At 47.5% G+C, this 27,997-nt stretch overlaps 1 protein-coding gene across 7 annotated transcripts; it reads left to right on the forward strand.

The window, feature by feature from the left end:
* The first annotated feature begins 500 nt into the window (after nt 1-500).
* Nucleotides 501-27,997, forward strand: SOCS2 (suppressor of cytokine signaling 2). Of its 7 annotated transcripts, XM_072773073.1 has the most exons (5): nt 501-584; nt 11,878-11,948; nt 12,032-12,193; nt 24,537-24,894; nt 26,507-27,997. In XM_072773073.1, the coding sequence occupies exons 4-5, from the start codon at nt 24,756-24,758 to the stop codon at nt 26,962-26,964; spliced, it is 597 nt and encodes a 198-aa protein (XP_072629174.1). In that variant the 5' UTR covers nt 501-584; nt 11,878-11,948; nt 12,032-12,193; nt 24,537-24,755; the 3' UTR covers nt 26,965-27,997. The 7 variants fall into 7 exon arrangements, with proteins under 7 accessions (XP_072629174.1, XP_072629179.1, XP_072629177.1 ...); XM_072773078.1 differs by lacking the exons at nt 501-584; nt 11,878-11,948; nt 12,032-12,193 and adding an exon at nt 21,950-22,331; XM_072773076.1 differs by lacking the exons at nt 501-584; nt 11,878-11,948; nt 12,032-12,193 and adding an exon at nt 21,962-22,069.

Genomic DNA, 27,997 nt, shown 5'->3' on the forward strand with positions numbered 1-27,997 from the left:
GTTTCTTTTCTCTTCTTTTTTCTTCCTTTTCTTTCTTTCTTTCTCCCTTTCTTTCTTTCTCCTTCCTTCCTTCCTCCCTCCCTCCCTCCCTCCCTCTTTCTTTCTTTCTTTATTCTTTCTTTCTTTCTTTCTTTCTTTCTTTCTTTCTTTCTTTCTTTCTTTCTTTCTTTCTTTCTTTCTTTCTTTCTTTCTTTCTTTCTTTCTTTCTTTCTTTCTTTCTTTCTGATCTCAATGCCCTGTGCCTGGATCTTTCTTATTCCCTCTGCCATGCCTGTCATGAGGCAGTATGACCTAGGGCCCCAAAGTGGTGGGTTCTGCGTATATGCCCTGATTTTCTGACTCGGGACTTATACTTCAAGTGATTTAATATAAATAAATAGTCTGAATAAATAAAGCCAAGTAACTGAGAATGCTGCTTAGTTAAGAACTTAAAAACCAGTTCCTCCTTCATCTATCAGTTAACAACTGAATTTCCTGTTGTTTCTTTTCCCCCTTCGTAGTGGCTGACGTCATCACAGCCGTGTAAAAGAACAATTGCCTACAGCAATGGAAGTTCTGTGACGGCTCTGGGATTACAAAAGCTGGTAAGGAAATTTGCTATCAGTACTTACTATCAGAAATTACAAAGAAAATTAATTTTAAACATTCTGGGAGAGGAGATGGTCAATGAAAGTAGAATTTTTTTCATGATTTATTCTACAAAGAAAGCCTGTCTCCAACCAGTTACAGAATGCCCTAGTACTTCAGGGTACTAAATAGGACTGGTGTAAGAGATAGATAGTCCTATGTTAGTGGATAAGTATCTGTGCCAAAATGGTGACTGTCTTCATTTTGGATAGGCTGGTGCCTAGATTATTTTTCAAGCACCACACCCACCCTGAGAAAGCTTAGAAATTTCCTCCTTTCTATGTCTTAGGTCAAATCTCCAAAGTGGGGTAGCCCCTCCATCACCATCGCCCCTGTTAGAATGGAAGCAGGATGTATTAGTTTCCAGTGGCTGCTATAACAAATTACCACCAGCTGTGGTGGTGTGGGGGTGGGGAGTGCTTAAAACAACAGAAATTGGGGATCCCTGGGTGGCTCAGTGGTTTAGTGCCTGCCTTCTGCCCAGGGCATGATCCTGGAGTCCTGGGATCGAGTCCCGGGATCAAATCCCACATCGGACTCCCTGCATGGAGCTTGCCTCTCCCTCTGCCTGTGTCTCTGCCTCTCTCTCTCTTTCTCACTCTCATGAATAAATAATAAAATTAAAAAAAATAAAACAACAGAAATTTATTTTCTCCTGGTTCTGGAGGCCAGAAGTCCCAAATCAGGGTGTCAGGAGGTTTGGGCTTGGAAATCACACCTGCACTGTGCTAATTGGGAGGGGCAGCTGCTGCAAAGAAGCTCAATGGTGTGTTATCATGTGCAGCTGAGCAGGCTTAGACACCAGTCGAACATTGTGGGGAAGACACTGAGTTCAATTTGGACATGCTGTGTTGTGACGCAGCTGGTGCAACACCCAAGTGTGATGTCCCCTGTCTCTGAAATTTGGTAGCAGGTGTATCATTTATAATGTTAGCAAGAACACTTTCAGTGGAATGTGGGGCACAGGGACTAGCAAATGGAATTGAGGAATGGATTGGAATTGAGGAAAGTCAAAGCAGGACTGGTCAGAAGCCAGAGAATTAATTAGGGTCTGTTTGGGAACATACTCAGCTCCAAGGACAGTGTTGCACAGACAGAGGACCAGAGGCAAGGCCCTAAAATCAGTACTTCTTAAAGGCGGGTACCTAGACCAGCAGCATCAGGCATCTGGGAACTTTCTAGAAAAGCAAAATCTGGGCAGCCCCGGTGGCTCAGTGGTTTAGTGTCGCCTTTGGCTTTCGGTGTGATCCTAGAGAACTGGGATCGAGTCCCATGTCGGGCTCCCTACATGGAGTCTGCTTCTCCCTCTGCCTATGTCTCTGCCTCTCTCTCTGTCTGCCATTAATAAATAAATAAAATAAAATCTTAAAAAAAAAAAAAAGAAAAGAAAAATCTGAGGACCCATGCAAGACCTACTGAATCAAAAACTCTAGGGTGGAGCCCCAAAGTCTGTGTTTAACAAGCCCCCTGGGCGATCCTGGTGCAGTTTAACGTTTGAGAACGTTGGTCTCAGGAGCCCGGGAGAACACAGTCTGACAGAGCTACTGGCCATCTGTCTCAGGGAGGCCTATGTGCGTGTGGTTAACATGCTCGCTCCAGCTGGGCTTGCTTGGAAGCAGAGTCTAGTTTAGGGTGAGGGGGAGTAGGAGTTTTGGGCCCAAGGGCATGAATTTTTGTAAAGCAAGCCAATGAGAGAATGATTCTTTTCTGGGGCAGGATCCCTGATGCTTGAGCATGAAATACACCTGTTCTGATCGTTCAAGCAGATCAGCAATCTGACATCTTTCTACTCCTCTGAGCAACACCAGAGTAAGCAGCTTGCTTGAAGGATGGGGCTGGTGTTTGGCTGAAGCTGTCACAAAGTGGCATTTCTCACGATATTTGCAGAGCCCCTGGGAAATGTTAACCAGAAACTTGGTTTGCTCTTTGACTTCAGTCTTTATGGTTGAAAACCTTTATAAAATGAATCTGTCTTTTTGCTACTTAGGGACTAGAACAATATCTAAAGCAGCCACGTTGTGAAAGATTTGTTATCTTTACAATCCAGAGTGGGTTTAAGATGAGCTCTCTGATATTATCACTCTTACTCTTGCATTCTGATTTGTTTCCTTGGAAGGGAGAGATTGGGTCGCATGGAGCTTCTGCTGACTGTGGGGATTTGGGTGTGACCCCCACCCCACGTTATCTATGGCACACTCTGTTACATGTGTCTGCATCAGATTTTCCCTTAATAGCCGCACATGAAAGTCATCTGTCCAGTGGGCAGATAACAGGAAGTATGGCACAGTGTAAACAAATGAGGGCAGAGCTGGTTTAGTTTAGGGTTTTATCTTCCAAATCTAGAACTATGACAGCACCCAGTAAACATCGTTGAATGAATGAAGGAACATGGTTATTAGAATTGGATTTGGGATCATTTTGGCATCTCTAGGTCTAAGGATCGGCAGTCTGAGTATGAATCCTCACTTTCTGGGCCCGTACATTTAGCATGAATAGACAGGACTGGATACATAATTTGTGGGGACCAGTGCAAAATGAAAATTTAGAGCTCCTTGTTCAAAAAGTATTAAAAACTTAGAGACAGTGACAGCAGGGCATTAAACCAAGTATGGGGTCCTTCTGAATGTGGGGCCCTGTGTTCCTGCATGAGGTCCATGAAGTCAGACCTACAGGCAGGAGATGAAATGAAATCTTAGTAATCCTGAAAACTTCTGGAAATAGCTTTCAGAAAATTTTTGCGGAAATCCTTGAAATAACCACTTCCTGCAGTTTTCTCTTTTTTCACAAAAGAAGAGGGAAATATCAAAATGGAAGGTGTCAGTGATAGGATCCAGTCTTTGCCATGTTGCTCAATAGTGCCCCCCCACCCCTTACTGGAGAGAGCAGAGTATATTTACCCATGCACTGATGGTGGACTTGGCATATGACTTGTTTTGGCCAGTGGAATATATTAGTGGACATGAGATAAGCAGAGACTTTAAATGTGTTCCTGTAGTTTGGCTTGGCCCCTGTTGTCCTGTCCTCCACCATGGGAAGAACTGTCCTGGGTAACTTCTGGTCCAAGGAAAATGAAAGAAATATGGAGTGGACCTGATCCCAATCTGCAACCCAAAGCAGAGCTATCCCAGCAGCCCTATGGACCTGGTAGGAAGAAAAAGAAATTCGTCTGATATGCCACAGAGAATTTGGAGTCATTTGTTACATGGTGTCCACACAGCAGAAGCCCAACTAGTAACATGTCCTCCAAGTGGATCCTAGCAAACAGATATTTTACTGCATTTTAAAAAACTTTCAGGATGCTGAGAATGACAAAGAGGCTAAAGAGGAGTCCAAATGCTGAACACTGGTGTTCAATCCTGATGCTCAAATCAAGCCAGCAAGTACTAAACAAAGTACTAAATGGTGCTAAGCTGGATAGCATTAAAGGGACCTTATGCTAGTTCTCTTTGTTTTTTAGACATTAAGTACCATATAGTAGCTTCCTGAAGATGCTGCAAGAGGAAGAGGCCTCATTATTTTAGTAACACTCGTCCCAGGTTTTGGCGAAGGTGGGCACAGCAGCTACTGGCTCGTGAGCCCCAGCAGCAGGGAGGATTGTCAATACCTAACAGCCAGTACAGAAAGGGCAGAGGCCCCACTGCTGAGCCACCTTTGCAGCAGATGAGCTATGATCCACAATTTGAGGGGGGTGGTAAGGAGGCCCCCTCTTTTCCAAGAATCCCGGTAAAGTCCCAAACCCATCCTTTGAGTCAGGGTTGTTGGGTTGGACTAATTCAAGATATGTGATCCAAGAGTGAAAAGAGGAGGTTTCCTGCGGGAGGTACCACCCCAGAGGGGGTCGATCCCTTAACCCTGAGAAACCAAGACTAGGTTACGTGGCACGGAGGAATTAAGGTAACCAGTCAGCTCCTTAAACTAGGGAGATTACGCAGGTAAACCCAATACAATCAACAGGGTCGTAAGTGGAAGAAGGAGGCAGAAGAGGGGCAACCAGACAGGTGGTAGCACAAAAAGGATGCGACCTGATGTTGCTGGCTTTGAAGATGGAGGAGCACAACCAGAGGCCTAGGAATGCAGGCATCTCTAGAAACTGGAAAAGGCAAAGGGACAGATTGTCCTTGAGGGCTTCCCAGAGAAATTCAGCCCTACTGACACCTTGACTTTAGTTTGGTGAGATCTATTTTGGACAGCTGACCTCCCGAATGGCAAGATAATAAATTTGTGTTGTTTTAAGCCACCAAGTTAATGGTCATTTGTTACAGCAACAACAGAAAACGAATACATTCCCCAACAGGAAACTAGAGTGCTCTTACCAAGATGAGGGGGAAATGCTGGGCTGGCAAACAACCAGAACAGATGTGTACCTCAGCCTGGGTCTCTGGTCTTGTTCTGTGGCTCTCTCGGTGTCTTCCCAGGGGAGCAGAACAGACAGGACTTTACAAAGCGTTGCTGATAGCAGCCTGCACCTGTTCCACAAAGCCAAAGCTCATGGTACCCATAAACAAGAGCAGAAAAGCCTAAGAGTGTTACCTCCAAAGGCGTCTTACATGGACTTGAAGCCTGTTCCTTCACTGACTGGCTGGTGACCTCAGGCGAGTTACTTAACCTCTCTGTGTCTCAGTAAAAAGAAGATGATAAATATCTATCTGATCGAGGCTTTATGAAGATTGATGCTGATACATATAACTAGTAGCATCATGGCTGGCATATGTTTAACACTCAAATGTTATTAGTTGCTGGTACGACTAACACTACTTGATGGTATGTGGTGATCTCTCACCCTTGGGTTTAGAGCCACAACGTGTGAGGTCAAGGTTGGCTCTGTCACTTAGAACCTCTATGCTTGGGATCCCTGGGTGGCACAGCGGTTTGGCGCCTACCTTTGGCCCAGGGCGTGATCCTGGAGACCCGGGATCGAATCCCACTCGGGCTCCTGGTGCATGGAGCCTGCTTCTCCCTCTGCCTGTGTCTCTGCCTCTCTCTCTTTCTCTCTCTGTGACTATCATAAGTAAATAAAATTTTTAAAAAATTTTTTAATTAAAAAAAATTAAAAAAAAAAAAAGAACCTCTATGCTTAGGCAAATCACTTAACATCTATCAGGCCCAGTTTTTTCACGTGTAAAATGATGATATTATGTAGGTGCCGCCAAAGCGAGTGCCATATAATGATATTAGAGTTCCCTCCCTCATAGAGTTGTGATGGGGGCATTAATCAGTAAAGTCCTAGAACAAGGCCTGACAGATCCAATAAATGTTATCTGTCATCACCACCGTTAGCCGTCGCACAGGGTCACCATCACTCTGGGTGATTAATAACTAAACAACCACCACCATCAAGTCAGTGGCCCCAAGTCAGGACCTTGAAGACCTTTTAGGTCAGGAGGAACTGTGGTCTCCACACCCTGAGAATCACCCAAGCATTACCCCCTCCTCTGCCAGGAGGTTACCTCATGGTAGTGCCTGGGCGAGATGCACGTAAGATATATAAAAAGGAAGGAACATGGACAACTTAGTTGTCAGAAACACACCGGCTTGTCAACGGGATACAGAGAGCCCAGGTTGTACTTGCCTGTGGCCTCTGATTCCGTGCTTTTTACACTTTGTAACATCCTAACAACAATGTTCGTAACAACATTAGGTTGAAGAACCTTGTCAGTGTCCCCTTCAAGGCTAGCCACTCAATAATACCAAGAATTCCCATTTTGGTAGATAATGACAAGACATAAGACAGCTTGGTAGTAAACAAGCAAATCATTTCATGGCAACATCTGATTTAATCAAAACATTCTGGTTCTCCCTCCTCTGAACCCATTGGAATGAACCAATCCAATTGGAAAAAAATATTTGTTTTATCTTTGCCACATTTATTTGCTTTTAGGGACTATTTAACTTGATCGGGCAGGGAAGTTGGAAAGAACAAAAATACTCGAGGCACGGAGCCGCCTTGTCTGTGTCTGGCACTGGGCGGAACTGGCCTGGAGGTATTTCCACAGGGGCCTGTTCTCCAGCCGTTTCTCGAAATCCTCTCCCCTCTTTCTCGAATCCTCTGTCTTCCCGGGGAGAATCAAACCACTTGTGTGCCAGGTTTTGCGGGTGGGCATGCAGAATGGCAATTAGAGAAAACAAGTCGGTAACTTAACAGTTCTGTCCAGCCATGTGAATGAGCCCAAACTAGGAAATACACAAAATTTCTCGACAATCGTGTATGTGTGAGGAGTGGCACAAGTGGCACAGGAAGGCAAAGATAAATTAGATCGGGATTTAATCCCAAGGAAGGCCCGGTCAAAATTCACATAAAAGACATGGGAATACCTGTGAGGAGCTGAAAGCTGCAGGTGTGCTCTAGATTGGAGTCTGCTGAAGCAGCACTAAGTGCAGGGCTTTTGTGTGACTGCTTTATTGACAAAGAGTTTTGGGGGCAAAACTGTTGAAGATATGAGTGAAATGGGGCCGGGCAGGGGAGAAGCCGGGCAAAGAGGTGGGTGCAGCCTCAGCCCGATCCCACCAGGATCTCAGACGGATGCTTGCTGCTGCCTCTGATATGATAAAGAATATGTGTCTGGCACAGAGCTCCTCAAACCCTTAGAAATGATTATCTTTTGTTTTTATTTGCAGATGAGATGAGTCCTGGGGGGCCGGGGGGTGGGGCTAGCAGGCTTCAGGATGGGAGCTGGTCTGCAGAAAAGGCAGTCACACGTGTAGAGGGTTAGAACTTTCCACCCTGCTCCCCCACCTATGGGGAGGGCACAGGGGCAAGAGATGGAGGTCAGGCACCAATGGCCAACGATTGACTCAATGATGCCTATGGAATAAAACCTCCGCAGAACCCCTGAACCATGAGGTTTGAGGAGCTTCTGGGCTGGTGAACACATCTACCTACCCTTAACCTGAGAAGCTCCTGCTCTAGGGAGCCTTTCAGATCTCACCCTGTGTACCTCACCATCTGGCTGTTCATTTGCATCCTCTACAATAAACTGTAATAGTAAGTGGAGCACTTTCTGAAGCTCTGGGAGTTGTCCTAGTAAATTATCGGACCCCGGTGGGGGACATCATGGGAGCCCCCAAATTTGTAGTCAGTTAGGCAGAAGTGCCTGTCACTTGGGGGCCTCACTTGCAGCTGGCATCTGGAGTGGGGGCAATCTTGTAGGACTGAGCTCTTTCACTTGTAGGATCTCATGTTAACTAACCCCAGGTATAGATATAGTATTAGGATTGAATTGAATCATGGGACACCCAGTTGGTGTTGGAGGATTGGCTGGTGTTAGGCAAAAGCCACGTATTTGGTGTCAGGAGTGGAGTCACAAAACACGACACAGTATGACAAAGTTGTTCCAGCTTGCAGTAAGGGGCTGGGGGAGTGTAGAATAACCTCCCAGATATTCCTGGGCAAGGAGGCTCCTGTAAGTCAAGGGCAAGTGTGCAGGGAAGGGTACGGTTGTAAACCCAGAGTGTCCAATCCTTGCAGCTAGGCCTGCCAGTGGGGCAAAGGGAATCTGGACAGAACGCAATAGTACCAATTATAAAGTTGCATTCCAAGGAAGAAAGGAAAGTGTTGGTGGAAATTCCCATGGGATGTGAGCTTATTTCCCTGAAATCAATAGGAGGCTGTCATTCAAATGGTAGTTCTTCCCTCCAAAATAAAAGAGGTTCCATGGAACAATCATCCAGGATGCTCCTGCCTCAAGATTCCAGTAAGACATAAGATGAGTGTATTAGGGTTCTCCAGAGAAACAGTAGCACTAGAAGATAGATGTGTAAGTCTGCCCAGATGGGTATGGAGGCTGAGAAGCCTCACACTCTGCTGTCTGTAACCTGGAGACCAGGAAAGCCACCGGGGTAATTCAGTCCCAAGTCCAAAGGCCCGAGGAAGGGGGTTGGGATACGAGATGGTTCTGAGTCCCAGGAGAAGGTGGACGTCCCAGCTGAGGCAGAGAGCAAATTCTCCTTTCCTCTGCCTTTTTGTTCTGTTTGGGCGCTCAACAGATTCCACAATGCCCGCCCACATGAGAGGTGGAGGGTGATCTTCTTCACTAGGTCTACCCACACTGATCTCTTTGGGAAACACTCTCACAGACCCACCAAGGAAGAATGTTTTATCAGGTATCTGGGTGTTTCTCTGCCCGGTCAAGTCGACCTATACGATCCAACCATCACAGTGATGCAGTGCAAAACGTTTAGGGCAGAGTTGACGCGATGGGTATCTAAACACCTAGGAGGCTCCAAGGTGTTCTGGAGGGCTCCTAGAATTAAAAATTAAGCCATAAATGAGGGTTGTTTTTTTTTTAAAGATTTTATTTATTAATGAGAGATACAGAGAGAGAGGCAGAGACACGGGCAGAGAGACAGAAGCAGGCTTCATGCAGAGAGCCCGACTGGATCCCGAGTCTCCAGTATCACACCCTAGGCCAAAGGCAGGCACCAAACTGCTGAGCCACCCAGGCGTCCCAAAAAAAAATGAGGTTTAAAATGAAGTCCTGATCGAACTCCAACAAAAATAAAAAATAAATAAAATTTAAAAAATAAAATAAAATGAATAGGAGGTATAGGAGGTGAGACTATCATCCTTCATAGAAAAACAAAACCTTGAGCACTTACTATGTGTCAGGTGCTGTGACTTTTTGGCCCAAGCTTTACAATTTATGAAGAAATAATCTTCATAGGCACCGTCTTACTTACATCTCACCACATTCTTATGAGGGAGGATTATCTCTACTTCAGGACACTGAGATCCAGAGAGTTAAGCAACTTGCTAATGGTCACTCAGCAAGTGAGTGGGGTTTGGAATCCAGGAGTTATTTATTCAGAGTAGGACAAATAAGCCCTGGGGATGGAGATCCAATTCTCACTGCCACTCTGTCCTATTCCTTCAGGAGGGAATGGAAACGTGCCACTTTCTTTAATCTAGACCAGATTACAACTTCCAGAAGCACAAGACCGCAGCATGGGGGTGTCACAAAAGATACTCCCAGAGTGAACTGCCTCATCAGGGGCACCCTGTTGTTCACCGTGGTGTGTCCTCACCTCAGTAGCTATCCAGGAAAATCATATACCATGCACACAAGAAAGAGCCACTAGAAGAAGGGGTGAGGTAGGGTGTAGAATCATTTTGGGAGGTGAGGGGGTGGGAGGGTTCCCAGGCCACAGGTCATCTCAGGGTGAGATAAATCAGTAAGGAGGATTCCAGGGTTGTGTCTAGAGTATGGCTCCTAGAAATAAAATGAATAATAAATTGAAATCTTTCTGGAGCTGTCCTGAGAGGCAGGAGCCCCTTCTTCAGGCCTTAGAGCAGCTTTGCTGGAGAGTGTTTTGACCATCGTGTCCCTGCACGTTAGCCTGGTGTGGGTACACGATGTTTCTGAGTTTGCCTGCCCTGCCCTCTCTTCCCTGCCAGATAGGAGCTGCCAGCTCAAGTACAACCTCCTCACCTCAAATCAATTCTGCAAACATTTATGGAACATCTTTTCTTTGCTGGGCAGCATGCTGAATAGCTGTTGTTTATTAGCACTCTTCTTAGAACGTTGACTTCAAGCAAGTCACTTGGCTCTCTGGATTTTAGCTTTCTAATCTGTGAAATATGATAATAATAGGGCCTTCCTTGAGTAATAAGCTCTACCTACAATTGTGAAGTCTAAATGAGCTACGATATCAGGGAGCGTGCAACTCTTGATCTCAGGCTTGTGGGTTTGAGCCCCATGCTGGGTATAGAGATTGGTTAAAAATAAAATCTCTTAATTTTTTTAAAAGAGTTAATATATCAAAACACTTAGGTACTCTCTATCTAACAGGCATTCTTCTAATAAACATTAGCCTGTATTTTTATTACTGCTGTTAGTGATATTGCTACTCAGACAAAATGTGGTCTTTGGTTTATGGAATTTAAGGCTAGTGGGGAACACAAGTAATTATAATGAAGTGGTGGGTGTTAATGTACCCAGAAGTAGAGATGCTGTGGGAACATTCAGGAGGCGTCCCCAGGCTTGGGTGGTTCTGGAAGGTTCCCCAAGGGAAATATGGCTTAGCTGAGACCTGAAGTATGATTAAGAGGTCAGTGAAATTAAAGGTGAGAAAAGGCCCTAGCAATGTACAGTCATAGAATTGGCAGGTGAGAAAGGGAAGGCTTAGTGGAGAAGGCGGGACATAGGAACAAGGTCATATACACCTGGTAAGCTGACAGAAGGAGTTTGGACTTGATCAAAAATGGAGAAGACACAGGTCTTGCCCTTGAGTGGCTTCTACTGAGGCAGGAAAGATGAACATGAAACAGATACTCTCTTTTTTTGGATTATTTAATATCATGTGAGAGTAGAAAGGAAGGGCCCCCAATGCTGCCTGTGGCAGGGGAGGAAAAACCAATGGGAAAAGTCAAGGTCAAACACCCAGATCACCACGAACAAGCATCACATGGGAGCACTTCCTCTTTCCAAGCGTGCCCTTTGGCCTGGCTTCCCAGGTTCTGGTGGTGTAACATCCCCCACCAAGTCAGAAACTTTAATGTGATCCCCAAAGCCACTTTCTCTGCCCCTCACATTCAGCCAATGTCCAAGGCTCACTGGGTTGCTGCCCCTAATGCTGAGACCTCTAATTGCCCCAAGTGAGGGACTTGATCATATGTCGAGGGATGATTTCAACAACCAGTTGAAATCGGTTTGCCCTGATCAAATTCAGCTTCCCTATCACGACCACCAGAGTGATCTCTGCAACACGTAACTCCAGGCACTTCTCTCCCTGGGTCAAAACGATTCAGTCTCTACAGAATCTTGCTCTACCTGCACTCTGCCCACTTGCAGAACTATCAGGGGCTAAGATTAACATTGGTAAACGACTTCAGCCTCTATGGGAGAACGCGAGAGTGCTAGTTTTGTTTTTTATTTGTTTATTTTTATTTTTAAAAATTGAGATATAATTGACATATAATGTCTAAGTTTAGGGTAGAAACGTGTTGATTTGATACATTTATATATTGCAACATGATTATCACCCCTGTCCCATGTTATTTCTTTTTTGCCGTGATAGCATTTAAGATCTAGTAAGAGTGATATTTTTCAACCTGTTTTTGTACTAAAGGTAAGTCATTATCTTTTCTCACCTGTAATTTCACTAACCCTGAACTATTCTCTTTCTTGAATCACCTGAATTAAGGTGGTGGTTGGGATGGGTGTGTGTGTGTGTGTGTGTGTGTGTGTGTGTCTAGACCTTTAAGTTGTAGAGATTTAAAAAAAAAATCCTTAACTTTCTTATTTGTCTTTCTAGGGTGAGCCCTGTACCAGTGCCAAAATGTGGGTTAGAGGGAAGAAAGGTTATTCAGTGATGGAATCTTCCAGGTACAGTGACTTCTTAGACTGAATAATGTAAGATTTTTATTTATTTTTATTTTTTATTTATTTTTATTTTTTATTTATGATAGTCACACAGAGAGAGAGAGAGAGAGAGGCAGAGACATAGGCAGAGGGAGAAGCAGGCTCCATGCACCGGGAGCCCGACGTGGGATTCGATCCCGGGTCTCCAGGATTGCGCTCTGGGTCAAAGGCAGGCGCTAAACCGCTGCGCCACCCAGGGATCCCATAATGTAAGATTTTTAGTGTTTCCTCCTTTTTTTGTTCCTCTCCAAGTTGTCATTTTTCATATCTTTCTTTTTTAAGATTTTATTTATTGATGAGAGAGAGAGTACATGCACGCACAAGCAGGGGATAGGGAGAAGCAGGTTCCCCACTGAGCAGGGAGCCTGGTGAGGGGCTTGATCCCCGAGCCCTGGGATCATGACCTGAGCCGAAGGTGGACGCTTAACTGACTGAGCCACCAGGTACCCCTCAGTTTTACCTTTTTAAGACTCATGTTTTTTGGGGGGAATAGTTTACATAAAATAAAATTTACTCCCTTAGATTGTATTGTTCAACACATTTTGTCAATTGTATACAGTCACATAATTACTGCCTTAATCAAGATATAAAATCTTTCTACCAACTCCAAAAGTCTCCTCATGCTCTCGTATGGTCTGCTCACCCACTCCCATTTCCTGGCAAGATTTGATCTGTTTTCCAGAAAGTCATGTAAATGGAATCCTAGAATATGTGGCCTTTTGTGCCTGGCTTCTCATACTTAACATATTGCTCTTGAGACTAATTCATATTGTTGCACGTGTCAGCAGTTTGCTTTTTTCTTTATTTTTTAAATTACTGAGCATTATCCTATGGTCTGGTTGTACTGTGATTTTTTAAATCTATTTATCTATTGCTGAACATTTGGGCTGTTTCCAGTCTTTAGCTATTATGACTAAGATTGTTATAAATATTCATGTACAGACCTTTGTGTGGTCATACAAAATCATTTCTCTTGCATAAATACCTGGGGGTGGTATTGCTGTTAAGCATAACAAGTGTATGTTTGATTTTATAAGAAACCACTAAGTTGTTTTAAAGTGGGTTTACCATTTTCTGTTCTCACCAGCAATCTGAGAGTTTCAGTTGCTTCATATGCCTGCCAATGTTTGGTAATGTCAATCTTTTAAATTTTAGACATTCTAGTGGGTGTGCAATGGTATTTTATCATGTTTTAGTTTAGAGTTCTCTAAATTCATAACTTGAATTTTTAATGAATTGAATTGAATTCTTATTGAATTGAATTAACTCTAATTGAATTGAATTATTCTAAATTGAATAACTTGAATGCTTAATGAATTTGTCACTTATACATATTCTGGGATGAAAGTGTTTAAATATTTTGATCACTTTTTAGTAGGATTTTTATATTTTTCTCATTGAGTTGTAAAGGTTCTTTAGGAGTATTCTTGGATCTAAAATACCTATTATCAGATATAAAATTTTCTGATAATTTTCCAAGTCTGTGGTTTTAAAAAATTTTTTAACATTATCTTTTTTAAAACAGTTTTATTGAGATATATTCACATTATCTTTTGAAGAGGAGAAAAATTTCATTTTGATGAAATCCAATGCATCAGTTTTTTCTCACTGTTTATGATGTTTGTGTCCTATCTAAGAAAACTTTGCCTGACCCAAGGTAACAAGACTTTTTTCCTATATTTTGTCAGAAGTTTTATAGTTTTGTCTCTTACATTTAAGTCTATTATTCATTTAAAATTAATGTTTGTGAATGGTGTGAAGTAAGGGTTAAGGTTCACTTTTTTGGTGTGTGGATGTCTAATTGTTCCAGCACCATTTGTCGAAAAACTATCCTTTCTTCATTGAATTACCTGGGCAGTTTCATTCAAAATCATTTGACTATACTTCAGTAGATCTCTTTCTGGACTCTCTAGTCTATTCCCCTGATCTGTATGTCCGCCTTTATATTTTTTAAAGATTGTATTTATTTATTCATGAGAGACACAGAGAGAGAGAGGCAGAGACACAGGCAGAGGGAGAAGCAGGCCCCATGCAGGGAGCCTGATGTGGGACTCGATCCCCGGTCTCCAGGATCACGCCCTGGGCTGAAGGCGGCACTAAACCACTGAGCCATCTGGGCTGCCCTGGAATCTATTTCTTTTCTTTTCTTTTTTTTTTTTGAATCTATTTCTTAAATGGAGATAGCACTATACAGATTATCCACTTCTTCCGAGTTGGATTTGGTAGCTGGTGTTTTATTCTTTTGCAGCAGTCATTTTGTGTGAGACGTTGTCATGTTACAACTGTCTTGTGATTTCCCAGCTGCCATCATTGATATTTATTTATTCATCCCATCTTTATCTACTATGCCATCTTATTATGCCATCATTATTTTTGTCCATGTAATAGCTGGAATCAAGAGATTACAATATAATTTATCTGGTTGACAATGAGCATGTGGCAGGGGGAACTATAGTGGCAGTACAGAAGGCATGGTAGACCCTGGGCTAAAAATACCATGTCATGAAAGACAAGGATTGGCCTGATGATTTTGTTAGACAAATTTGCCGCTTTTAAGTATTGTTTTAAAAATGGGAAGGGAAAGAAAGGGAGAACTTGAAATAAAAGTCTTCTCGGCAGCATTGGAAAAGCCAAAAGGAAAAATGACAGAACCTACCAGCATGATGTTCATAGAGTTATTTCTAAATAGAATTAAAAAAAAATTTATAAGAAATAAGACTTCCCCCTTTTATGTTTATTTTAGAATTGTTGGCATATACTGAAATATAACAATTTCTTGATTGGGAATGTTTTAAAACAAAACAAAGGAAACCAACTTTCCCCCTTAACTCTTTATCGCTTGCTTTTGTTCAAATATTATAAATAACCTTTGAAAATATGACAGCCATATTTGTTGAAATAGCACTTTCAATGATTTGAATGACCTACTTAAAAAGCAACTTACCAAAAAAATTTAAAAAAAGCAACTTACCCTCCAAGCTACTTTTGCACTTAAAATGTTTTCTTTGTTCATATTAAACCCTATACTGTTTTCCTAAGGACAATTTGTTTACAAGTACTGTATAACCTACTTTGACTTAATTTATTCACATGCAAGCTGGCATTTTTTTCTACCACTGTCAAAGTGTTATAAGAATAAAATTATGTGTGTGCTGTAATATATTGATGAGGAGAGATTTAAGCCATCATATACAGACAAATGGAAGATATTATATTGCTTTCTGTTATGTCAGGGCATGACCATTGTAATTTGAATGTGCTAGGTTAGCGGAAAAGGACTATATATGTGATCGGCTAGCCTTTCAATGTGTGGTGTATATGGACATTGTCTTGTGGTTCATAGAGGTGGTGATTATTTGTGCTATTCAGAGCTTGCCTTTTGTAGTTCTGCCACGTGCCTTAGGTTAAAGTTAGTCTCATCCGTGATTGCCAATCTCCAGATTGGTTCACTGGGTGCTGGTGCTTCTCAGAATTCCATGACTAAGCCAGGAGTGGTGTTTGTTATTTACTAGCAGGTATTTCTTCTGACTGCTCTGCTTACCACATCATCATTCAGGGCCTTGACCTTTGCAAATTTCTCAGGAAAGTCAAACATACCTAGGCCACCCAGGCTTAGGTCTAATAACACCATCAATTGCTCTTTGGGAGGTCATGGAACAAGGGCTCAGAGGATGATCTGAATGAGAAGGAAACATAATTGCTCATCGACTCCAAATTTTTCATGAGGAAACAAGAATCCAGAGAAGTTAAGGGGCTTGATCATGATCCCCTCTCTAGAGAAGCCTTTCTGGACTTTCCAGGGTGGTTTGCAGTGGTGCTTCCTAGTGGTTTGCAAAACCAGTCTGTGCATTTCTCCATGACTTTTAACCCTTTGTTAGAATGAATTGTCAGTGGTGTCTCTCTCACTAAACTGAGACCCTCCCACTTTTTAAAAAAATATATTTTATTTATTTATTCATGAGAAACAGAGAGCGAGAAAAGCAGAGACATAGGCAGAGGGAGAAGCAGGCTCCCCACAGGGAGCTTGATGTGGGACTCAATCCCTAGACTCCAGGATCATGCCCTGAGCTGAAGACAGATGCTCAACTGCTTAGCCACCCAGGAGTCCCGAAACTGAGACCCCCTTAAGAGTGAGCTGAGTTATATTGTCTACAAGACCTGGAACAAGTACTCGTGAATGTTTCTTAAGAGGAGGAGTCTCTCACAGGCTGTCTACTGAGTACCATAGATGTGAGGTCAGGCTCCAAGAGACTAAGGAGAAATTCTAAAACAGCCAAGTTCCTCTTGGTAGCTGACCAGAGTCTAAAGGCTCAGCCACAGATTAGGGTAAGAAGCATATCTAACTGGGGAAGATGAGAACTCAAGGCACCCAGGCCAGAAAGAAGGTAGTAAAAGTGTTTCAGTTCCTTTACTTGAATTCGATCCATTCATTCCTTCAATAACTTTATCCTGGGTAGCTACTATCCAGGGGCTTCTTTAGGCACTGGGGGCATAGTAGTGATTACACACAGTCCCTGCTTATGTTCCAATGGGACAGAGATACAAAACAATTGACAAAAACCATTATAATGTCAGGCAATAGTTAAGTGCTGAGATGGAAAGTAAAGCAGGAGAAAGAAATGGTCACTGGTAAGAAAGGGGAAGCCTCTCTGAGCCAAGACCTGAGCAAAGTGAGGGAGTGATTCCATGAGAATATTGGGGAAAGTACAAAGGCCTTGAGGCAGGGCTTGGTATGTTTGAGAAACAAGGAGGCCAGAGGATTAGGATATCATGAGGGAGAAGAAAGAAGACAAAGAAAATTATTCTGCACTAGTGAAATAATGTCTTCTCTGGTACCAAAGTCATATGACTGATGATCCTCCGACTATATAGGCCAATTGCAACAGAGTCCCTCCCATACAATGCTGGAGGCAGACTTTTTTCTTTAGAGCAGTACTTCAATGGAGGCTACCTTAGGACAGGGCTCTCACCAGCGGTCAAGAGGACTCTCAGGATTCATAGTTGGCCTTCAGATTGTTAACTGATCCGCTGAATCTGTGCTTCCAGAACATTTTTCTTCAGAGAAAGTCTTAGATAGAGCCTGTACACAAATGCCTGGGCCACAGAGGAACATAGAGTGAAATAGGTCAGGTATGAGAACCTGGCCACACTTTGCTTTTTACACACAGAGGAGTATGTTTCACTTCTACAGAGAAATAAGATCTCTCCCATTTGTCTCGAAATATCTAGTCTTTGGATCTTTTATTTCCCTACTTCTGTTAGAGACTTGGGTCCAGAGAAATACTTCTCTTTGGATCTTTTATTTCCCTACTTCTGTTAGAGACTTGGGTCCAGAGAAATACTTCTCCAACACAAGAGAAACAACAAATGCAAGGGTGATGACAAATGGCAAGTAATGTTCGGTGTTGGGGAGACCACAGGTGATGGTGAAGACTGTAGTGAACAGGGGGATTACAGTGAATGTGCCTTCCACAGGGGCACACTGCCTTGAAGGAATGGGATCCAGTGTTGACAGAGTTTAGGGTTGGTTAAGAGAAAGCAGAAACCTGGATCACTTTAGGGGTGAAATCTCCAGAATTTTAATTTGATTCACATTTTTAAAAAAAGAATCCTGGCACACCAATCTTAATAGCCTGAGGGATCAAATGTAGCCCGTAGGCAGGTGGTTTGTTAACTCTGGCCTGTATATTTTTATCAGAATTTCTGAGATATCTGTTACTTTATATTAACAACTATTGTCCTAGAACATGACTTCCCTCAACTTCTGTGCATAGAAAGACCAAGGGCATGGCCATCTCCCACGTTCTTGGGTCCTAGAAGTCTAGGGGAAAGCCATCTGCCCGGCTTTTCCCTCTGCAATCCCCGAAGCCAGCCAGGACACCAGGGAGTGTCCTCCATTATGGGGCTGGAGCAAGCAGGACATTGTAAAAGGGAACTGGTATTGAGAAGCAGCAGAGAAGTGAGAGATGCTCATCATATGGAAGATAGCTCTGTTCTTCATCTTCTCAAGTCTCTATTCCACTCCCTCCCACAGATCCCTCCCTATCCAACTCACTACACCCCGTGACAGTGTCTTTGATTACAAATTGCAGAAATCCAAATCTAACTACATAGGGAAGGATTAACGCATTGGCTCTGTCCGGTATCTGATTAGTCCAAGGGTAGTGCAGCTTCAGGCATATTGGAGTCAAGTACTTAAGAATCTCTCCCTCTCACTCAAACCTGAGCTCTCCTTTCTTCTCTGTTGCTTTCATCCTTTGATGGCCTCCTCCACAGTAGAAAAGTCGGCTTACATGGTCATTATGACTGCTCATCATCTCAGAAGGGGAGGGATCATTCATTCCTCTTACAGCACCTTACATCAGATCCTAACAAAATAATCTGCTTGGGCTGTGATACTGGACAAACCCTGTGGCCAAGAGAATAAGACACTTCTATTGACTAGGTATGACTGGGTCCGTGTTCTCCAGTGGAGTGGATTTCAGAATCACAGGGATTCATGAGGATGGTGCATGTGTGTGTGTGTGTGTGTGTGTGTGTGTGTGTGTGTGTGTGAGAGATGGTGGTTGTGGTGGTGATGGTGACATGGCAAAGTTTAAAAGAGATAGTGTCCAATTAAAAGCGCACTTTTTAAAAAAGATTTTATTTATTCATTTGAGAGAGAGAGAGAGAAAGCACGAGCAGAGGGAAGGGCAGAGGAAGAGGGAGAAGCAGACTCCCCACCAAGCTAGGAACCCAATAGGGCTCCATCCCGGGACCCTAAGATCATGACCTGGATCCCAAGATCTTGACCTGAGCTGAAGGCAGACACAACCATCTGAGCCACCCAGGTGCCCCCTAAAAGTGCTCACAGGTATTCCAGACACAAAAGCCAACAATCATCTTATAGCTTCCTCCACCCCTAAAACAAAAACTAAAACACTCTCTGCACCTAGGCAAAAGCTCAGTGTGGAGCACCTGTCAATTCCAATATTAGAACATCTGCATGGCAAATCAAGAACATCCAGTTTGACTTTGGCACACAGAGATTCCAAGCCTTGGCAATCCCTCAATGCAGGCAACAGAAGAAACTCCCAGCTTTGTGAAAATCACTCTCCCTTCCCTCTTCTGTGGAATGACAGTTCCCCACTGCAGCCATGCACCTGCCCCACTGAACGTAACAGATATGAGATATAGATTTTTACCAAATTCAGTCGTGTAGCAAGTGGTAGCACAGCGGGGATCCATGGCCGGCCGTTTAACGTTAAAGCCACCCTGCTAAAGCACCACTCACCCATCCATTCCCCCATTCACCAGTCCTGTGGAATGCCTGCTAAATGCTGGGGACTATTTGGAGGAGCCAAGATATAGCTGCGAACAATGCAAAGACAAATACATGTCCTCATGAAGCTTACATTCGAGTGAAAAAGAGAGAAAACCAGACCAATAAATAAAAAAATAAACTAGGTTAGATAGTGATCGGCATTAAGGAGAAAACTAGAGCAGGGAAGAGAGAGGAATGTGTGTGTGGGCAGGTTGATTTTGAAGAGGGTGGTTAGGCAAGGTCTCACTAAGAAGGTGGCACTGAATAAAGGTCTGAAGAGGTGAGGGTGCAAACCATGCAGATATCTGAAGGAAGAGCATGGTGGATCAAGGAGATAGCATAGAAGGCTCTGAGGAAGGAGCAAGGGTAGTAGGTCTTGGAAACAGCAAGGAGTCCGATGTGTCTTAAGTAGTGATCAAGGAACAGAGCAGCAGGGGATGAGATCGGGGAGGTAAATGCAACCAGACCTTGTAGGCCGTTGTGAGTGGCTACTCAGATATTGTCATTCCGTCTGGTGTGATGCAGCCATTTGGACTGGAGCAGAGGAGGGACATGCCATGACTTGGTTTAAACAGGCTCACTCTCTGTCAGGAAGAGTCCATTCAAGGGACAAGGGTGCCAGGAAGAGGCTGCAGCAGTAAGCCAGGCTGAGACTAGTAAACCAGGCTTGGACTGGTGTGTGGTGGAAATGTGGCAAGGGCTTCAATTCTGGGCTTATTGTGAAATCAGAGTCAAAGAATTGGCCAACACATGGGATGTGGGATGTGTGAAAAGGAGCAGTCAAGATGACTTTTGGGCTGTTAGCCAGAGCAACTGGAGACCAGATATGACATTTTTCAGAGATGGGGGGAGAATGAAGGAGGAATTGCTTTTGGTTTTTTCTTAAAAGGGGTTGTTTTAAGAAATTATCGGGTCTCAGTTTGGGACACGTTAAACCAGGGATGTCTATTAGACATGTGAAAGGCAATGCTGAGTGGCAGTTCTGGGAGTCCAGGAGAGAGACCCAACAGTACTGGGGTCATAAATTCTACAACTGCACTCTATTCCCTGAGAGTAGCCGAAGACCCTGATCCACATGCAATTTTGGAAAGTGATAACTATATCAAAAATACTGGAAATGTATCAAGGAAAATCAAATTTTAAAATTCACCCATATCCCGCCACCCTAGAAACAGCGGCTTTCATTTCTCCACATTTTCTTCTGTTTTGCCCGGAGCCATACATAATGTTATAATGTTGTAGTCATAACATAGTTACAATTTCATATTCTCTTTTTTTTTCACTTAACATGGCCCTATAAATATTTTCCTAAGATGCTCCCATATGTGTTTCCTGGGGATTAAAAAGACGAACAAAATGCTGGGCGTCCCTGGGAAACATTTCAGAAACAAAAGTCAAAATCTTACTTTGCTACGAAGTTTGGTGCCCCTATAGCTGGCATTATGCTTATTGTAATTTTTAAAAAAGATTTTATATATTCATTCATGATAGACATAGAGAGAGAGAGGCAGAGACACAGGCAGAGGGAGAAGCAGGCCCCATGCCGGGAGCCCGACGCAGGACTCGATCTCGGAACCCCAGGATAACGCCCCCAGCCAAAGGCAGGCGCTGAACTGCCAAGCCACCCAGGGATCCCCTCTTGTCGTAATTTTTTAAAAATATTTATTTATTTATTTTTTTATGATAGTCACAGAGAGAGAGGCAGAGACACAGGCAGAGGGAGAAGCAGGCTCCATGCACCGGGAGCCCGATGTGGGATTCGATCCTGGGTCTCCAGGATCGCGCCCCGGGCCAAAGGCAGGCGCCAAACCGCTGTGCCACCCAGGGATCCCCGTAATTTTTAATGGATACTGTCTGTGGAATGACTCTGAGCTCCAACCTGAATGACAAGAGCTGGCCACACACCCAATCCGGGAAGGGCATTCCAGGAGGAGGGAAAAGTGTGTGCAAAACAGGGAATAGCACATGTTAGGAGGCAACAGGAAATCACATGAAGGAAGGTTGCTGGAAGATTCAGCTGACAAATAGAAATTTATTTTCTCTTCGTAAAATGCTTAAAATCTTTTAAACTACAGAACCCTTTGTTTGGGATTCTCTACCAAGGAATAAGAAGCCATATGGAATAATTTAGAACATAGTGAACCCTAGTAGATGACTAGTGGTTCTTAAAGGTTCTGGGCCTCAGACTATACACACAAACTCTCCATGGAATCTGATTTATTCATTCATCTCAGTCCCTGAGCCAGGACTGGGTCCAGTCCCTTTCTTTTATTAAAAAAAAAAAAAAAAAAAGGCCGAGTGTCCAAAGACAGTAAATGACTTGGGCAAAATCATTTAGCTGCTTTACGGAGTTTCAACTAGGGCTGAATCAGCCCCGCCCTCCACCTGGAAGACTCTAAAAAAACAAAACTGGATTCCATGCATAGGACTCTGACGTCGCCAAAGCCCTTTGTTAGCTGGAAGATGCCCCCCTCACTTCCTGGCTCGCTTGCCTGTCGTCTGCATAGTTATTTACTCAAAAGCAGGAAAATTGTTGAGAAAACCATTGCTCCCAGACTCCTGGCCCAGAAGGCAGGAAGCTGGCCTCCGTTTCCTCTCGGGGCCGGCAGGGGGCGCACCAGGCAAGGCTCGCGAGACGCGCCTCCCCCTTCCTCGCCCAACTTCCCCTTAGCCCCTGCTTCAACAGAAAGTGGCCATTGACCTTTCAAGCTTTTGAGCAGTGATGCAATAGAATAGTATTTCAAAGAAAAATGGTTATCGAAATTTGGGATCCGGTTTTCCCGTGAGTGTTAATGGTTTAAAAAAAAATAGGTCACATTTAAAGTAGGTCACATTTTGGAGGCGGACGTGCAGGCCAGGTGCTGAGTTCCAACGGAGACCAGGTGGCCTCCGACCCGGTGGGAGGAGGTGAGGGTCTCCGCGCAGGGAAGTGACGGGATCTGAACGAATTCCCGGTGCCTGGGCGCCAGGCCTGCGGGGAACCGCCGGGACTACAGCTCTCGGGGCTGCAGCGCCGGGCCGCCCGGCACCGCGGGGGCGCGCAGGTGAGGGCGCCGGGCCCCGCCGCGGGCGCAGGTGAGCCGGGCTGCGGGCGGGAAGGAGCGGAGGAGCCGGCGGAGGAGCGGCGGCGGCGGAGAGGAGGAGCCCGGCGGGGCCGCGGGAGACCGGGAGCCGGAGCGCCTGGGGGAGGAGCCGCTCTCCGCCAGCGCCGCTTAAGGAGGCGCCGCGCTCCGCCCGCCGCCTTCGAGGACCCGGGCGCCCGCACCGCCGCCCGCCCGCTCCCTCCGGCGCGCGGGGCCTGCAAGGGGGCCGCTGTCGCTCCACTAACGTGCCGGAGAGCGAGGGGGGCCGCCGCCGAGGGCGCCCGGTCTCCCCCCACGCGGCTCACAGCACGTGCAGGGGAGAGGAGGGCGCTCGGAGACACGGCGCCCCGCGGAGCCCTCGCGCTGAGCGGCCGGAGGCGGGCGGGGTCCCCGGCGGCCCCGCACCGGGCGCCCCCGCACCGGGCGCCCTGAGCCCGCCTCCCCTGAAGCCTGCGCATTCGCGCCGGAGCCTCTTTAAAGCAGAAGCGGGGGCCGCGGTCACGTGAGGCGGATTCCTGGAAAGTTCCTGGAAAGCGGCCTCCGCAGCAGCCGGGCGGGGCGCGGGGGGGGGGGGGGCGCGGACCGGGAGGGAGGCGGGGAGCGAGGGAGGCGCGCGGGGGCCGGGAAGTCGCGCGCACACCCCGCTCCGGGGACAGACGTTTAACTCTTGCCATGTCTCGCCGCCCGACCGCGGCTCGCGGGCCTTGGGCTTCCCCTGAAGCATGAGCCTCCCCGCCCGCCGCTCCCGGCGCTGCGCGGGCCGCGGACAGGGCGCCCCGGGGCCCCGCGCGCACAGCCTCAGGACCCCCCGCGCCGGCAGCCGGGGCGCCGGAGGAGCTCGGCCGGGGGCTGGCGGCAGGTACGGGTCCGGGGAGCGCGAGGGCTCCTCCCCGAGGGGGGTCGCCGGGGAGGGCAGCGGGGCGCGGCCGCGAGCGCGGGCGGCCTGGGCTGCGCCGCTCCCGAGCGCCGGAGAGTCCGAGGCGCGGCTCTGCCCGCGGCCGCCCCTGCCGCCGGCTCGCGGGGCTCCTTCTAGGCGACGGGAAGTCTCCGGAGTTTCCTCCCCCGCCCCAAACTGCCATCCCAATTAATAATCCTCCTAATAACCTGATCCGCCGCTCCTCCCCACCCGCCTGCCTCCCTCCCGCCCTAGCTCCTGCCTCCTCCTTTCTTCTTCCCACCTCCTTGGCCGCGGCCGGAGGGGAAGCCGGCGGCCGCCCCGGGTGGGGACTTCGGAGCCCGGGGCTTCCAGGCGAGGGTCCCACCCCCGCGCCTTGGTTTGCGCTCCGCGCCGAGAGCTCGGGCCGCCGCACAGCGCATCCCCCGGCATCGGGTTCCCAAGTTAAAAGTCCGCGGGGGAACCTCGGGCGGACACCCTTCCTCTCCCGGGCCCCTCCCGGCGCCCCCGCCCATGTCTGCCGGGGAGGCCGCCTGCTGTGGAGGCGGCGGCCGAGGCCGAGGTAAGGGCCCGGCGTGGGGCGGCCGCGGCCGGGGATGCGGCTCCGAGCCCCCGCGAGGGCTGCGCGCCGGGGCCGATTCCTCGACAGCGCCCGCGGCGGCGGCGGCCGCGCACTGGGCCCGGGAGCGGCGCCCCCGCCTCTGCCGGACCGGGGCGCTGGGGGGCGGGGGGCGAGGGGCGAGGCGGCCTCCGCGCGGCGTGCGTCCGCTCCGGCCCCGGGCGCCCCGGGCTGGCGGCTCAGGGTGCTGGGTCCCGGGTCCCGGAGCCCCGGGCGGCGCGGATTGAGAGCTAGGGAGTGCCGCCCGGGGGATCGCTCCGGTCCTTCACGGGTTTTCCTTTTGTCCTTCCCCAGGCCCGTTTAGCCGCCCTGCCCGCAGGTGCCCAGGCTCGGTGGCCCGCGCGCTCCGCTGGTAGCCCCGGGCGGGAAGACACCCTGTTCCCACCCTCCTCCCGTCCCTCCCCACCCCTCCCCTCCCCTCCCCTCCCCTCCCCCTCCCCCTCGGCAGCTCCTGGGTCTTGGGTCCCTGCTCTGCTCTTTATCCTTTCTCCACAGCTGCGCCGGGCGGGTCCCTGGATGCTGGGGGTTAAATGGTGCAGGAGCAAAGACGCGGAGGAGTCCCCGGGATTTTCCACGTCTCTGCCTCCCCACCCACACCCCAGCCGCGGGGTCCGGTCTGGACTGACCAAACCCCATACTTTCTTTTTTGCAGGCAAACTGTGGGTGACCGCGCTTGCGGGGGACTTGGCCATCCGTGCACTGGGACCTGGGGAGGAAGAACCAGAAGCACCCCAACCTCCCCGCCTCCAGCATTTCGGATCCCCCGCAGGGACTCGTTTCGGGGACCCCTCTGACTCCCAGGAAGGACGTGTGTCCCCCTCTGACCCCGGCGCGGGCGGCCACCTGTCTTTGCCGCGGTGACCCCGCTCCCATGACCCTGCGGTGCCTCGAGCCCTCCGGGAATGGCGCGGAAGGGACGCCGAGCCAGTGGGGGCCCGCGGGGCCCGCGGAGGAGCCGACCCCCGAGGCGGCGCGTTTGGCGAAGGCCCTGCGGGAGCTCAGCCACACAGGTAGGAGCCGGCCCCTCGGCGCGGGCGGGAGCGGCCGCAGTGGGCGCCGAGGACCGGCTGGAGCGGCGGCCCCTCGCCTCCCGTGGCCGCCTCGGGGCGGGGCGCGGGGGCGGCGGGAGGATGCCCGCTCGGCCCGGGTCGCGGTCCCCGGCGACGCGAGAGGACCGCGGCCCTCGAGGGACTCGGAGGCCCAGGGGCGGGCAGGGCGCGAGAAGCGCTTCTTGGAAGCGGCCTCGCGGGGCGCTGGGACCGCCCGGGGGTCGGCACGCGGCCTCGAACCCGGGGGAAGTGCCAGGCGCCTCCCTTCCCGCGGGGACCAGGGCGCGAGTGGCCGCATCCGGCTCCCGAGCGGAGCAGCCGCGGCAGCCCGGGGTCCTGGCGGCCAAGTGGCCGGGACCGACCGACTGCGGCGCCGCGGAGCGGGGGGGGCCCGGGGCAGCGCGCCCCTGCTGTGGGTGCCCGGGGCAGCCCGGCGCTGCGCGGGGCCCGCTGTCGCCTCCCGGCGTCTGAACCAAGGAAGGATCGGGCTGGGGTGGGGGGAATAATCCGGCGGACCACCGAAGCTTTCAAAATCTGGATCCTAAAAGCTTACGTTTGGGGCAAAGTTGAAGTTTTGGTAGCTCTAGGGAGAGGGAAGAGTCCCTCGCAGTTCCGGTCTTTGCCGCCCCACAGGCTTTCGCTCAGCGCCGAGGGCCGCGGATGGCAGGTATCGGAGCAATGGGGTGGGGGTGGGGGGTGGGGGTGAGGGTGAGCGTGAGGGTGAGGGTGAGGGTGAGCGTGAGGGTGAGGGTGAGGGTGAGCACACTGCTCAGACTCCCTGTGCAGAAGCTCTCGGAGGAGTCCCTGTTGAAGACCGGCCGGAGCCGGGCTGGCGCGGGCCGATGCAGCCGGGACGCTGGGGGACCGCCGGGGGTGATCGGATTTGGACTAGGGCAAAGTCCAAGAGTGGCCGATTGTAAACTTGAAGCACTAGTTATCAGTTGGGGCTTCCCTCATTTCTCAATGACTGTTGATAAGGTAGTTGTAATCAAAGCAACAAACAGGAGCTGTTGTACCGGAACTGCACTTGGAAAAGGCGTAAACAGCAGTGCTCTCCAAGGGCTTTGAACAGATCTGGGCAGGAGGAGGGTGGACACCAACCTTCCAATTAAGTTCTTTCTGTTTTTACCCCGTTGGAATTACTGGAGTTGGGTTTTGCACTTTTGTGACGGCATGGCTTTTGTTTCTAACTTCTGATTTACTTCTGACTTAGTTTGATTTTACTTGAAGGGTGCTCAGAAGCATCGCCCTTTGTCAGCCGGTGTGTCATATTGCAAATGTTTTTTTGTTTCATTAGGAGAAAAAAATCTTCAGATGATTTAAAGAACAGCCACCAAAAGTTACTTCTTAAAACAGAAAACTGGCTCTCAGTTTGCATTCATAAAAGAAAATGGGCCCACATTCTCATTAAATTTCTCCCGAAAGTATTTATGGTAGTCTCGGGTAGACTTTTCACTCACACGCTTGTACTTAGAGCTGGAAAAATTGTTGCCAAGTATTTGCCCTATTTTAAAAATTCTTGATAATAACTATTTTACCCTCTTTTCTTTTTCCTTTTGATCAAAAACCCCAGGTTGGTACTGGGGAAATATGACTGTTAATGAAGCCAAAGAGAAATTAAAAGAGGCACCAGAAGGAACTTTCTTGATTAGAGATAGCTCGCATTCAGACTACCTACTAACAATATCTGTTAAAACATCAGCTGGACCAACTAATCTGCGAATCGAGTACCAAGATGGGAAATTCAGATTGGACTCTATCATATGTGTCAAGTCCAAGCTTAAACAATTTGACAGTGTGGTTCATCTGATCGACTACTATGTTCAGATGTGCAAGGATAAGCGGACAGGCCCAGAAGCCCCCCGGAACGGCACTGTTCACCTTTATCTGACCAAACCGCTCTACACGTCAGCACCACCTCTCCAACATCTCTGTAGACTCACCATTAACAAATGTACCGGTACCATCTGGGGACTGCCTTTACCAACAAGACTAAAAGATTACTTGGAAGAATATAAATTCCAGGTATAAGTGTTTCTCTTTTTCTAACCATGCCTCATATAGAGTATCTCCGAATGCAGCTATGTAAAAGAGAACCAAAACTTGAGTGACTGCTCTGGATAACTACTCGGAATTCTAAAAACAGCTGAAGCCAATCTAATTCAAACGTGTGACGAGGTAGCTAGGTATTTAAAGTTCCCCCGAATATTTTTCACCCGAGTGATGCTTATCTTCCTAAGGCTAACCAAGACCAGTTGATCCTTTTGAGTTAAAAACAAAATGTCGTGAGTAAAGGCTGAAGGAACATTTGATCAGAATGCCTTGCCTTTCTGAGGTTCCTCTCTATTAGGTTGAAGGTGCAAGGCCCCGTAGTAGGGGAAGAACTGGACATAGGAGTACTGAAGAAGTGGAAGGAACCCAACTGGCCCAGGCTTAGCTTCAATTTTAGATGCCTGGTGATCAGAGCCTCCTGTAGGACATTTTCTCTTTTTGCATTCTTGATGTACCTAGGAGTTTTGTTAAACAGATCTGCTTGTGAGTATTTATCCTTCGTTTTATGCAATTAATCAAATCAACCAAAAAAGTGACCATGAAATCCCATATTTGACTTTTTACTACATGTATGAACTCTTCTGATGTGAATGAGTACTGTAGTAATCCGTTTTAAGGTAGCCTTATTTTAGAAACATTTCAAACTGGTGCACACAGAAAAGACTGTCTTTTCCTTTAAGGCTAAAAGACAAGAATGTCATGCTCTACAGGTGCAACTCAATCCCTGTTAATAAAACCTTGTAGATACAGACATTTGATTCTTTTAAGTAGCTGTGTCCCAACCTGTTGCCATTGACTTTTTTAGAAATGGCTGTAGAAATTTCCAAGTTATCCTTGAATTGTCTAACCATGGACATCAGCAGTTGTCTCCCTTCTACCATGTAGAATATTTTGACTTAATTTTCTTCCAGATATAGGGGGATACCTGCCTGTTTTTTTTCAAAGTGTTTATTTACTGCTGTTACTATTTGATTAGAATGTATTAAATAAAAAAAAAACTTGACTTTTACAA

The sequence above is a fragment of the Canis lupus genome, chromosome 13 (genome assembly GCF_048164855.1).
Source record: "Canis lupus baileyi chromosome 13, mCanLup2.hap1, whole genome shotgun sequence".
NCBI lineage: Eukaryota > Metazoa > Chordata > Mammalia > Carnivora > Canidae > Canis > Canis lupus.

Excerpts from the sequence above, each read along its gene's own strand:
- SOCS2 (XM_072773073.1), top strand. The coding sequence starts at position 24,756 with ATGACCCTGCGGTGCCTCGAGCCCTCCGGGAATGGCGCGGAAGGGACG. Across the intron at positions 24,895-26,506 it reads GCGGGAGCTCAGCCACACAG|GTTGGTACTGGGGAAATATG; the intron begins GTAGGAGCCGGC and ends CAAAAACCCCAG.